Here is a 13,166-nt window from a genome sequence, read left to right on the forward strand (position 1 = left end):
TGCAACATTTATTTGCCTCCTGAAATTCATCTAGCCTTTTTGAAGATACCTCAAAATTTGTGAGCCTGAATGTGGCCATTATTGAGGCCATTAGTTCTACTCCTTGTTTGCTGTTTTTGTTTTCTGTTTTCTTTGTTTCTCAGTTGTTCTCTTGCAGACCTGCCAGCCTAAGTAGTGCTGGGATCAAGAAAAATGGGCCTTGGTGGTTCGTGTTCCTGGAGCCGTGTCCATGCCAGTGGACCGTGGCAGCTAGACACAGATGATGCTCACACGCTCCAGAAGAGACTCTGACATCGCTGTTGCCGTTGTTGCTGTTTTAGCAGTGGTGGTCACTGCTGCTATTGTTTCTGGGATTGCTATTTCCTAATTGGTTACTACAGCTAGCACAATGGAGACCCTGACAGCAAAAGTAGCTACCACAGTTAGTTAATCTTTCTTCTTATTGGGCATGACAAATTTAATTCCACTTTTATACATTATAATTGGCTTTGTAAGTTGTAAAAAATTATTAAAACTCAAGTTCCATTTGCTTATGGGATACCACCTTACAAGGACTCCTATTTACAGCAAGGCTCGTTTTAGAAGGGAGTGGTTCAATTGCCTTTAGCCTCCTGGCTATGGGTGGGTTCGGACTTCTGTTGGTCTTTTCTGTGTCACACAGATTGCAAGCCCAGTGCCACTTTGAGATCTTTGGCGGCAGTCACTCTACAGCTCACATGGTTGAGTCTGTATGATAATGAGTATTCAGAGACGGGTAATGCTTGGGCCGCTGCCACCAACCTAAGACAGAGCATTTGTGTGGCCTGGGCAAGTGTCTCTATGACGGGTAAGGTGGTCTGCTGGTCCCACGCAACCTAAGTCAGAAGCTCATTTAATAAAAAGGGGGGAACTGTGGGCGCCATGGGCCCTGACCCCCGACTGGGAGTGGCTGCGGCCTTGCTTGCTTGACCTTGATCAGAATTCCTCCCTATTCGGATTCCCTGCCGGTATCCACCCTTCTGAATGCTTGAGGGAAGTTCCTTGTTGTGTATCCTGCATTTTGGGCGTTAACTACTTAGATGCTAGATGGTCGAACATTGAGTCTGGAATGTAGACCATTGACAGCGAACTTCTGCCCTCCGGGGGTTCCTCCATTTGTGCTGTAAGCCTGTACATATTTAAGGTTTCTCCCCTCTTTCAATAAACGGCATTCGACATCCAAACGTACGAATGACTCGCTGTCTCTTGTCTCTATTTTTTAATCCGCAGCCCTTCGCTCAGACGTGGTGAACGGTTAGCGGTGACGCGGGCGTTACCGCTACACCAAGTAACACCAAAAACTCCTTGGGATTTGGCTTCCTCTGGAGGAATTCCATGATCCCTCCAGGTAGTGACTTTGCCATAACCAGCTGAGTTCTTATGATATATTCCTGCGGCCCGCAACAGCTAGTCATCTTTTTATTAGACCAATCAGATGCCTTAGGCAGGCAAGGTGCAACAGCAACACATCTTTACATCATTAAACAAATGCAGCATAAACAAAAGTAACACACCTTGACACAATTAAACAAATGCAGCATAAAAAATAACACACCTTTACATGGTTAAGTAATATTCCACAACATAAACAAATGTAACACATCTTTGCCTAGTTAAAATTATATTCCATAAAATTCCCCTTTTATCTAAACAAAAAGGTTTTAACTTTAACATAGTAAGTCTATATACAATAAGAACAGTTATGAAGTAAGAATTACATTTACAATATCCAGTCCATTCGCATATGGCAAATTCAGAGAAAATAATCCATTATTAATCCTATCTTAGTGAGTCCAAAATTATGTGCCTAATTTACCTTCTAACATAACTAACAAAAACTATAACTATCTAGTCTTCAATTCCATCAAAGACCCCAGAGTAAACAGAAAGTGCAGTGCAAGCCACTTTCAAAACTGCAGGAGTGACAGACATCTGGCTGCCTGGACAGTCACCCAAGGTTCCTCTGCAATGTTGGGGCATCCATCTTTGGCCTACAAGTCTAGAATATATGGCAGAATTTTGAAGGACTGCCCCGCCTAGTCTTGGCAAAATTTGACAATAGCATTCCTGTGTGTCCTGCAGAATGTCTGGCAGGCTTTTTTATGAAGTGGGAAATTTGAAGGACTCTTCTCTCTTATCCTAGCAAAGGTCAACAGTCTTTTTCTTTTGTGTCCTGCTTGTTCAGTTTGTACAGTCAAGGCAAGAGCAGTTTCTTGCCCAAATGGCCAGCTTTGCCACATTGGAAACAAACTCCATATGGAGGTTCTTTAATGCCCATCATCTTCTCTGAAGTAAATTGGTGCTGCCAGGAACAGATGTGTCTCACTGTCATAAAGAGCCTCAGATTATTAAACATCTTAATGTCATAGTCTATAGGTCTTTGAAGTGTTTGAAGACCATCTATCTCTCTAAAATATATCTCTGCAGTATCTTGAAAACATACCTAACATAACAAGTTTGAATGTTATAGATGACTAACTACTAACCTTCATAACCCTCATTCCTTTTTTTTTTTTTTTTTTTTTTGGTCTTTTTGAGACAGGGCTTCTCTGTATAGTTTTGGTACCTGTCCTGGATCTTGCTCTGTAGACCAGTCTGGCTTCAAACTCAGAGATCCACCTGGCTCTGCCTCCCAAATGCTAGGATTAAAGGCATGCACCACCCTAACTCTCATTACATTATTAAATGAGCTGTGTAAGCAGAAATACCCCAATCTAGAGTAGAAACATACATTCAGTATAACAAATATAACTTTAAATTTGTATCAATATACCAAAGTCCATACCAAGGAAAATATTTGAGATTAATAGTTGTCTTTTTATCCTATATTCCTTTATCCCCCCTTAAACAATGACAAACATCCATAACCCACAGAATGACCAAAAACCACCCACCCTACCACTTGGAAATGTGGGCATTGTGTTCTCTAGACTACTTCCTGTTTTCTGTGGGTGAAGGCATCTTTAGGGAACCTGAGAAAATTGAGTTAATGGTCAAGTCCTGGGAAAACTAGTTAAAACATTTCTTGTCCAGTCTCTGTGTGGCGGGAAAGCACAAGGCTTATCTGCAGTCCTAGATAAAATAGTCTCTGAGGCTGGACCATCTCAGCCAGCAGCCTTGAAGCTGTTCTGGATGCAGAAGCCTCAGGAAATACAACAGAGGCACTCTGAGAGGCTAGATCACCTGGGCCACCTGTTTTCATTGCCATCTGGTCCTGTTGCTCTGAAAACACACAAACTTTCAAAGATAACATACATATCTGCATTAACACAAGTTATGGACTGCATTAACACAAAAGATAACACAAAGATAACATACATATCTGCATTAACACAAGTTATGGACTGTGCATTATATGTAAGCCAGATGTAAGCCAAAGATGATTTTTTGTTTTATGTTTGAGCAGGTAAAATATACATCACCTGATTTATATTTTCTCTAAGTTTATTATTTTTTATATCTGCAGCCCATATTTTCAGGAGTTCTCCCCAAGTCAAACCTGATCTCTATCAACCTAGAATGAGTTCACAGCCTTTTGTTTCCTGTGAGAACAAAAGCATAACCACTGCCGCAAACAGTACATTTTGTTTTGGTGCTTTTTAACCTTTCTTTCTGTATAGCCTAATCCGCCTGCAAGCCGGCTGCTGCCTGGCTGGTCCTAAGTGTCTCCTCTTTCTACCTTATTCTCTCCTCCCTTCTTATCTCTCAAGCCTAGATTTCTCCTCCTACTTATTCTCTCTGCCCACCAGCTCCCACCCATCTCTCTCCTGCCTAGCTACTGGCTGGTCAGCTTTTTATTAGAGCAATCAGGTGCCTTAGGCAGGCAAAGTGCAACAGCAACACATCTTTACATAATTAAACAAATACAGCATAAACAAATGTAACACATCTTTGCTAGTTAAAATAATATCCTACAACATCTCTATGTGTTGTTCACTATGGTATAGCATCTTAGAATTAGTTTCTAATATAAAATTTAATTAAGCCTTCTCAAATATGGTAAGGGTTATAAAAACAAAGCCATAAACTTCATGAGGCAAATCATACATTATGTCTTCCATGAGTAACAGGTAAATCAAGACTAGTTAATAACAGGAAATTCTAAACCAAGAACTTTGTCATTTTGAAGAAATATGTTCAGTCAAAACAAAGTAAAAAAATCTGCCCTCATAATATGTAAGGATTCTAGTTAGCTATAATTTATCAACTCCTTTAAAATTGAGAATTTGTTAATTCTATGTAGAATTCTATAATTCTCTTCACAATCATTATTCAAACAGATCCACCTACAATTCTCCTAAAATTTACTGATAGATCTTAATAGTTGGATACCTGAGTCTGTATAAATGGATGGCAAATATTTATGTGTGCTTTGAGACCAAGAAGGTGATATGGGGTGGGGAGGGTCTGGTAAAATTTTATAAATAACAATTCAAGATTCAGAATACTACGACACATTATTATAATCCTATAACCCTCATAATTTCTGGATAATTATTAAAAGGAATGAATAAAAGTTATTCATATAAGAAAAGTCTCATGGCTAGAGAGATGGCTCAGTGGTTAAGAGCACTGACTGCTCTTCAAGAGGACCTGGGTTCAATTCCTAGCACCCACATGGCAGCTCACACCTGTCTGTAACTCCAGTTCCAGGGCTTCTAACACCCTCACACAGACATACATGCAGGCAAAACAATGAATATAAAATAAAAATAAATTACATTTTGCCAGGCGGTGGTGGTGCACACCTTTAATCCCAGCACTTGGGAGGAAGAGGAAGGCAGATCTCTGTGAGTTCGAAACCAGCCTGGTCTACTGAGTGACAGCCAAGGCTACAGAGAAACCCTGTCTCAAAAAACAAAAAAAGGGGAGGGGGGGGCTCCTCCAAATTTGTTAATAAATGATGACACTGGGGAAATGGATTATGAGACATTCAATATTTCTCAATACTATATTAAGTAGGATCTGCCACCTGGATTCTTGAGCACAGTGGTTCAATGACTGTGATAAAATGAGATGTCATTCAATATATACCAGTGATAAAACATTAAGAATCTCTGTTTACTAAAACAAACTTCACATACAATGAGATGTCATTCAATATATACCAGTGATAAAACATTAAGAATCTCTGTTTACTAAAACTTCACATACAATGAGGTGTCATTCAATATATACCAGTGATAAAACATTAAGAATCTCTGTTTACCAAAACAAACTTCACATACAATCTATACAACATTCAAAAATCCACTGTGTGATCTCTGAAGAAAATAGATCAATAATTCACAGTAAGCAGTTCGGTGTTTCTATTGGAAGGACCTGAGAGCTGGGTCTTGTGCAGCTTGAAACAGTGTGAGGCTATTTAGTAAATGAAAATGGGTAATATTTGCATCCATTCTTTATCTTTGTCATGTTTCCCTCACGTGAGTCCTTTGGTGGCGAGTGAAATTTGAGCAATTGTTAAAGGCTTTCCCGCACTGTTTGCATCTATAGGGCTTTTCTCCGGTATGGATTCTCTGGTGTCGGCAAAGGGTGGAGCTGTCCTTAAACGCTCTGTTGCACTCTGTACACTGGTAGGGTTTATCCCGAGTATGAGTTGCCTGGTGCCGATGGAGGTGTGAAGAACAGGTAAAGGCCTTGTCGCATTCTCTGCACCGATAGGGCTTCTCTCCGGTATGAATCCTCTGGTGCTGAATAAGCTGTGACGAGCAGCTCCAAACCTTGCCACACTCCTGACATCTGTAGAGGCTATCTCCGGCATGCATTCTCTGGTGCTGGTTAAAGTAGGCAGGGCAGTGATAGCCTTTGCCACAGTCCGTGCATTTGTAGGGCTTCTCCACAGCGTGGCTTACCCGGTGTACACTAAGCTGTGAAGAGCAGCTGAAGGCACGACCACATACCTTACACCTATAGGGTTTCTCTCCAATATGAATTCTCTGATGTTGGTTAAGGTGTGAAGAGCGGCTAAAAGCTTTGCCACACTCATGACACGTGTACAGCTTCTCTCTAGAGTGAATTCTCAGGTGCCGGTTAAGGTGTGAAATATAGCTAAAGCTTTTGTCGCATTCTGGACATCTGTATGTGCTCCCTTCCGAATGTGTCTTTTGGTGTCGGTTGAAGTAGGCAGAGCAGTGGAAGGTTTTCTCACACACGGTACATTTGTAGGGCTTCTCTTCTTTATGAATGATCTGGTGTCGAGTAAGGGTTGACCTATTATTAAAGGCTTTGCCACATTCCTGACATTTGTAGGGTTTCTCTCCTGTGTGGATGATCTGGTGTCGAGTAAGGGTTGAACGATAATAAAAACCTTTGCCACATTCCTGACATTTGTAGGGTTTCTCTCCTGTATGAATGATCTGGTGTTGGTTAAAGTATGCAGAGCAGTGAAAGGCTTTGCCGCATACATTACATTTGTAGGGTTTCTCTTCAGCATGAATCATCTGGTGTCGAGTGAGGGTGGAAGTATTATTGAAGGCTCTGCCACATACTGGACAAGTGTAGGGTTTCTCTCCCGTGTGAATGATCTGGTGCCGAGTGAGGTTTGAACTATTATTAAAGGCTTTGCCACATTCTGGACATTGGTAGAACTTCTCTCTTTTATGAGCCCTCTGTTGTTGATTAGAAGTGGTGTTATCAGGAAAAGCTTTGTCACATTCTTGATAGTTGTGAGGCTTCTCTTGAACATGTAGACTTGGGTGGGTACCGAGTTCTGAGTGTTGAGTGAAGCCTTTCCCAGACTGGTTATATTTGTAGAGGTTCTCTGGAAAAAGAGCACACTGATGTTTACTGAGATTTGGACCATGATTCCAGTTGTGAATATTCTTGTACTAACAAGTTTTCCTCATCAATATAAATATCCTGCCAGGCGGTGGTGGCGCACGCCTTTAATCCCAGAACTCGGGAGGCAGAGGCAGGTGGATCTCTGTGAGTTCCAGGCCAGCCTGGGCTACAGAGTGAGTTCCAGGACAGGCTTCAAAGCTACACAGAGAAACCCTGTCTTGAAAAAAACAAAATCTTTATAGTTACCTAGGATAGGACACTCCTGGATGACTTTCCTATTTTCATTTCACATGAACAAAACTTTCACAACGTCCTTATTTGCATTTTAGTTAGGAAAAATGAAGGGTTGAACTGAGTGTGGTGGCCCACACCTATAATACTGGCGCTTGAAAAGCTGAGGCAAAAGAATTGCCATGAGTTCAAGGCTAGCCTGAAGTACACAGACAACTCTGGAGCAGCCTAGTCTACAGAGTGATGCCCTATTTTAAAGGGGGACTTTCTGTAGTTATTCAGTGTGTACTTTTGGCACAAGGAAAACTCATTTGCTAGTGGCAGAATAATGACTCTTTCAAAAAATCGGATCACGTTTAGAAGTATCTGTGTGTGTGTGTGTGTGTGTGTGTGTGTGTGTGTGTGTGTGTGTGTGTGTGTGAAAGAGAGAGAGAGAGAGAGAGAGAGAGAGAGAGAGAGAGAGAGAGAGAGATGTATGCCCTTATGTGTGTGCAGAAAGGCAGGAGAAAGACCTGGGAGTCCTTCTCTTCACTCTGCCTTTTGGCTTTGAGACAGTCTCTCCCACACTGGAGCTTGTGTCTAAGCTGGCATCCAGCAAGCCCCAGTGATCCTCCCATCTCTGCCCCTCTGAATGCCGCCATGACAGAGGCTTACAGGGAGATGCCCGTCTCGTTACATGACAACTGAGGTCCAGAGTCCACCACTCAGACTTGAGCAGCAAGTGCCCTTCACTGAACCGTCACTCCAGCCCCCCCTCTTCGTTTTTAAAAATGATTTATTTCTTTTTAGTTCGTGTGCATCCATGTTTTACCTGCATGTACATCTATGTGAAGGTGTCAAAGCCCCTGAAACCGGAAGTACAAGCATTGATGAGCCACCATGTGGCTGCTGGGAATTGAACTCAGGTCCTCTGGAAGAGCAGCCAGTGCTCTCAACCACTGAGCCAAACTCCAGCCACCCAACTCATCGTTTTCAAAATTTCTTTTCTATAGAAATGTTTGAATAAATGTTGAATGCAATACTATACTTAAAATTGCTAAAGATATTAATTAAAGCATGAAATAGGCTCCTTTTAACCAATTCCCAAATATTCTTTGAAAAATGTACTTCAGAGCGTACATTTATTTACATAAACATATTGTTCCTTAATAATTGCCATAAACTGAGTTATTTTCTGGACTGCTCTATGCAGTAAAGCTCTGTTAGCAGTGAAGTGGTTATTATGGACACTTATCACACTATTATTTCCAGTACACCAAACTCTCTGATCTTCATATTCACCCACACATGCCCATTCTTTCCTTAATGTAAACTGTCAAGGTCACAATCTCCATACCTTCCCCTAATGACCTTTTGGAAGGAATAGTTGTTACCCTGCACTCAAGCTAGGAAAATAGTAAACAGAAGCCCACTCCTGTTCTTTTCCCACAGGTATATAAGACTAACCAGGGGACAATTACCTTGTAAATAATTGTCCTTGTAATGATCATTGTCAAAACTCCGAAAACTATTTGGAATTTCAGTAAACCCCAAGTAAGCAACAAAATTTATAAGAAAGGAGGAGGAGGAAGAGGAAGAAGAAGAACCAGAGATCATAATCTGAGCTCCTCCCCCAATCCAATACAATTTTCTGAGATAATGATAAGAAAAATAATTTAAAAGATTTTAAATCTTCCAACATCATTCTTACTTCTTGGGAAAGAAGAAAAAAGAACACATTGTCATAGTTCTGATAGTCTTTGGGGCTACCTGGGAACTGGTTTCTGTTTGCTCCACCACACCATATAGAAGACGCTAGATATTTCAGATCACATCTCAGCAAAGACGACACAAAAGCTAAAGGAGCCGGGCGGTGGTGCACACCTTTAATCCCAGCACTTGGGAGGCAGAGACAGGCGGATCTCTGTGAGTTCGAGGCCAGCCTTGTCTACAGAGCGAGTTCCAGGACAGTCAGGACTACCCAGAGAGATGCTGTCTGGCAAAATCCAATTTAAAAAAAAAACAACCCTCTGAATGTTTTCTCACATTGCACCAAATGACAACATTTTGTCTTTTGATGGCTATATGTGCTTCCACCCACTGAAGGGAAACTTTGATTTGATCTGTATCATGACTTTGACAATGTCACCCTAAACATGGCAGTGAAGATTTCTCTTTAGTGTGTCATTTAATGTTCTTTGTTTATAAATCCTGTAGTAAGATAGTCAGATTAAATGATAGTTCCATTTTTCATCCACTTATTTATTTCATTTCCTGTAGTACTTGCTAATATTAAGCAAGTGTAATCAAATAGAGCTATATCCTTAGCAAAGTCACTCTCTCTCTCTCTCTCTCTCTCTCTCTCTTTCTGACTCAGACACATACATACATACATACACACACACACACTCACACTCACATTCTCACACACAGAGAATATTTATAGAAGGAAATAAAAGTATATGCAACCTTTTTGGAACTGTTGCAAGAATAGACTTTTGAATTTCATTTATTGTTAACTTACGTTGTGTTTTGTTTTGTTTTGTTTTGTTTTTCGAGACAGAGTTTCTCTGTGTAGTTTTGGTGCCTGTCCTGGATCTCGCTCTGTAGACCAGGCTGGTCTCAAACTCACAAAGATCCTCTGCCTCCCGAGTGCTGGGATTAAAGGCGTGCGCCACCACCGCCCAGCAACTTATGTTGTCCTAATGCATACAATATTAAAAACTGCCAGCCAATGATAATAAACAACTTAAAAACTAAAATTATTATCAGCTAGTGTGAAAGAACCTATTCTAAAATAAAATAGAACCCAGGCCACGGAATTAAAAAACAAGAAAAAAAAACTACCTCATAAAATTCTTAGTAAACAACAATGTACTATGAAAAATGTACAATTTTCAATCTTTACAATATGCTCATAAAGAATTGTGTTCTAAAGACTGAAATTCAGGGTTTAAAAAAAACTTCACACCCACAAACAAACAAACAAAAAAGCACTAAAATCACGTATACAAAGCTCTGGTAAAGCAATTGTAATGACTAAATATAGGAATGACATTAAAAAAAAACTTTTTAATTGACATGTATGTGTACGTCTGTGTGAATGTATGTCGCATGTGTGAGTGTGCTCATGGAGGCCAGAAGAGGGAGTCCGATCCCCTGGGGAGGCGGTTGTGAGCTGCCTCATATGGGTGTTGGGAATCAAACTCGGATCATCTGGAAGGGACAGCAAGTGTCAGAAACTTCTGAGCCATCTCTCCAGCCCTGAAAAACTTCTTTAGAAAGGAGCACGATTTTCTGAGGCCCACAAAAAAAAAGAAGGAAGGAAGGAAGGAAGGAAGGAAGGAAGGAAGGAAGGAAGGAAGGAAAGAAAGAAAGAAAGAAAGAAAGAAAGAAAGAAAGAAAGAAAGAAAGAAAGAAAGAAAGAAAGAAAGAAAGAAAGAAAGTTGGGGGATGCTTATGCACTTTCAAAGGAAGGACTTTGCTGTCACCATTAATGTGCTATGAGGTCACTAGAGAAAGAGACTCGGAACACTGAGCAGTGTGATAGACACAGGGCAGCTGTCTTTCTGTTAGCAAAAGAAGCAAATGGAGTCCTTTGCAAAATCATTTCCACTAATTCAGAGTTCCCACTCTCTATCTCAAAGCCGGTTTAACTCCTGGATCTTTGGACTGCTCACCTGTGTCCTCAGATTCTTTCATGCCAACCTACCTGGACATATGGTTACTGACTCTTGTCTCTCCACATTCCAAGGCTCCTTTCTCTGCTCCAGAAATGTGACCAGGTCAGGTTTACACACAGCAAGACCTGTTCATTGAAAGACAGAAATGATGCTTGCTTGGGATTTTCCCAGCCCACACTGCGCTGGGTTGGGGCGGGGGAGGATTGCACACAATAGGAGACTCTAGGAAGTTATTCCACCAATTGTTTCCTGCCAGACACTGTAGAACATACATGAAGAATTTTTCAGTTTGGAGTAAATAAAAGGGAATGTTTGGACTTTAAGATACAGTCCATGATACTTCATGCCATCAAACTGCTCAAATTACCACCATTCTAAAGTGAAAGAAGCATCCTCCCTCAAGAAAGGAGATTTTAAAAAGGAAATAGGCCGGGCGATGGTGGCCCACGCCTTTAATCCCAGCACTCGGGAGGCAGAGGCAGGAGGATCTCTGTGAGTTCAAGGCCAGCCTGGTCTACCAAGTGAGTTCCAGGAGAGGCGCAAAGCTACGCAAGAGAAACCCTGTCTCGAAAAACCAAAAAAAAAAAAAAAAAAAAAAAAAAAAAAAAAAAAAGGAAATAGAATTAGAAGGATCTCTCTCTTCGTGAGAAGTGGAAGCTCCTGAGAGATATTCTACAAAGGAAGGCAGTTAAGAATTCAGTAGGGGAGAGATCCTCACCCAGAAACACAAGGTTCCTGTAATTCTCCAACATCACATCCCTATACAGATTCCAGCGGGCGGGATCTAGGCATTCCCGCTCCCCCGGGGAGAAATCAATGGATACATCCTCGAATGTCAACCGCTCCTGAAACAGAAAAATGGACAGTACAATGACTGTGTGATCTCGAACACCGGGTATCTTAAATGTGTGTGTGTGTGTGTGTGTGTGTGTGTGTGTGTGTGTGTGTACACATATATATATGCCAACTAGTAATTTACGAAAAATATAAAACACGGATCTGTTTGAAATGGATGCCAGACAGTTGCAGGTGGGAAAGGAATCTTAAGAACTTACTACCCCAAGAGAACCCCAGTTCAGTTCCCAGCCCAAATATCAGGAGGCTCACAACCATCTCCAAGTCCAGGTCCAGGGGAATCTGATGCCCTCTTGTTGCCTTAGGGCACCTGCACTTACATCACATATCCTCACACCCATATAATATACATATGTATATACAAAAAAATTTTTTTTCAAGCTGCGTGGACAGAGTCCTGCATGGATGATGCCCAGGAATTCGGATGCTCAGGACGGGGCGGGGCGGGGACCCCAGCCCAGAGCTCCTCTCCTGAAGGACTCACACACCGGGAGTCGGGTCGTCCCCAAGATCCCGCCATCACCGCATAGCCGGAGTGCAAAGGTCACAGATGGGCAGCGGGCCGCCAGCTCTGTCCCCTCGCTGAGGGGACCGAGGGAGCCATCCCAAAAGGAATCGACTGGGAACTGGTGCAGCTGCAGCGCATCCATAGCAACTCGGAGGCCGGGCCCCACTCACCACGTCGGGATTCCGGAACGGCTCGTTTCCGCGGGGTCCCTTTCCGGGGGGTCTCGGTGCCAAGGTCCCCGGGTGTCCGGGTTCCGACTGTCCCAGCATCCTCACGGTGACTCTCCCAGCCCCGAGCCCCGAACTCCAGGGAGGAGACAGGCACCAGCCAACGCGGTGACACCCACAAAGCCTGCCAAGCTGCGCTCCTCTCAAGCCTGATTGGACCAGGATTCGGGCCCTTAAGCCCTGAGTGACAGGAGTGTTACCAATCTAAGACTGAGTCAGAACAAAAATGACAGATTCCAGCTACACTTTCTCTAAGGAAAAACCTCCTTGTTGGCTGACAGCCACCCGGGACATATTTGCATTTTATAATGAATATCAGCATTCAGAGGAAGTGGAAAGAAAAAGAAGGTCCTAGCCTGATTAAACTCTTGCCGCCTCAAAACAAAGAATTCCAGCACAATAAAAAATAAAATAAAATAAACACAGCACAAAGAGCTAAAAGGTTACCTACCTAAAGACAATATACCTTTTATAGTAAGATATTTCAAAGGGTGACTCACACCCTTAATCCCAGCACGTGGGAGAGAGAGGCTGAATATCTCTGTGAGCTGGAATCCAGGCTGCTCTACATAACCAGTTCCAGACCAGCCAGGAATACATAGTGAGATGCTGTTTCATAGAAGAAGGAGGAGGAGGAGGAGGAGGAGGAGGAGGAGGAGGAGGAGGAGGAGGAGGAGGAGAAGAAGGAGAAGAAGAAGAAGAAGAAGAAGAAGAAGAAGAAGAAGAAGAAGAAATTTCAAATAAGAATGATAAGAATGTTAAAATGCAGTGAACCATGCTTAAGGTTTGTGCGTATGGCCGTGCCAATGCCCAGATAAAACTTTCTGGGAATGATACAAACAAGACTATGAATTCCATTTACACAAGGAAAAAATAATGTCT

At 42.1% G+C, this 13,166-nt stretch overlaps 1 protein-coding gene across 1 annotated transcript; it reads right to left on the reverse strand.

Moving 5' to 3' along the window:
• Positions 1-1,424: 1,424 nt before the first annotated feature.
• Positions 1,425-12,404, reverse strand: LOC102928767 (uncharacterized). Its single transcript, XM_016002737.3, has 4 exons — positions 12,228-12,404; positions 11,413-11,539; positions 10,724-10,819; positions 1,425-6,781 (listed from the first exon to the last, which is right to left on the reverse strand). Exons 1-4 carry the CDS (start codon positions 12,324-12,326, stop codon positions 5,430-5,432), a joined length of 1,674 nt encoding a protein of 557 aa, XP_015858223.2. The 5' UTR covers positions 12,327-12,404; the 3' UTR covers positions 1,425-5,429.
• Between the last annotated feature and the right edge of the window lie 762 nt (positions 12,405-13,166).

The sequence above is a fragment of the Peromyscus maniculatus genome, chromosome 23 (genome assembly GCF_049852395.1).
Source record: "Peromyscus maniculatus bairdii isolate BWxNUB_F1_BW_parent chromosome 23, HU_Pman_BW_mat_3.1, whole genome shotgun sequence".
Lineage (NCBI taxonomy): Eukaryota > Metazoa > Chordata > Mammalia > Rodentia > Cricetidae > Peromyscus > Peromyscus maniculatus.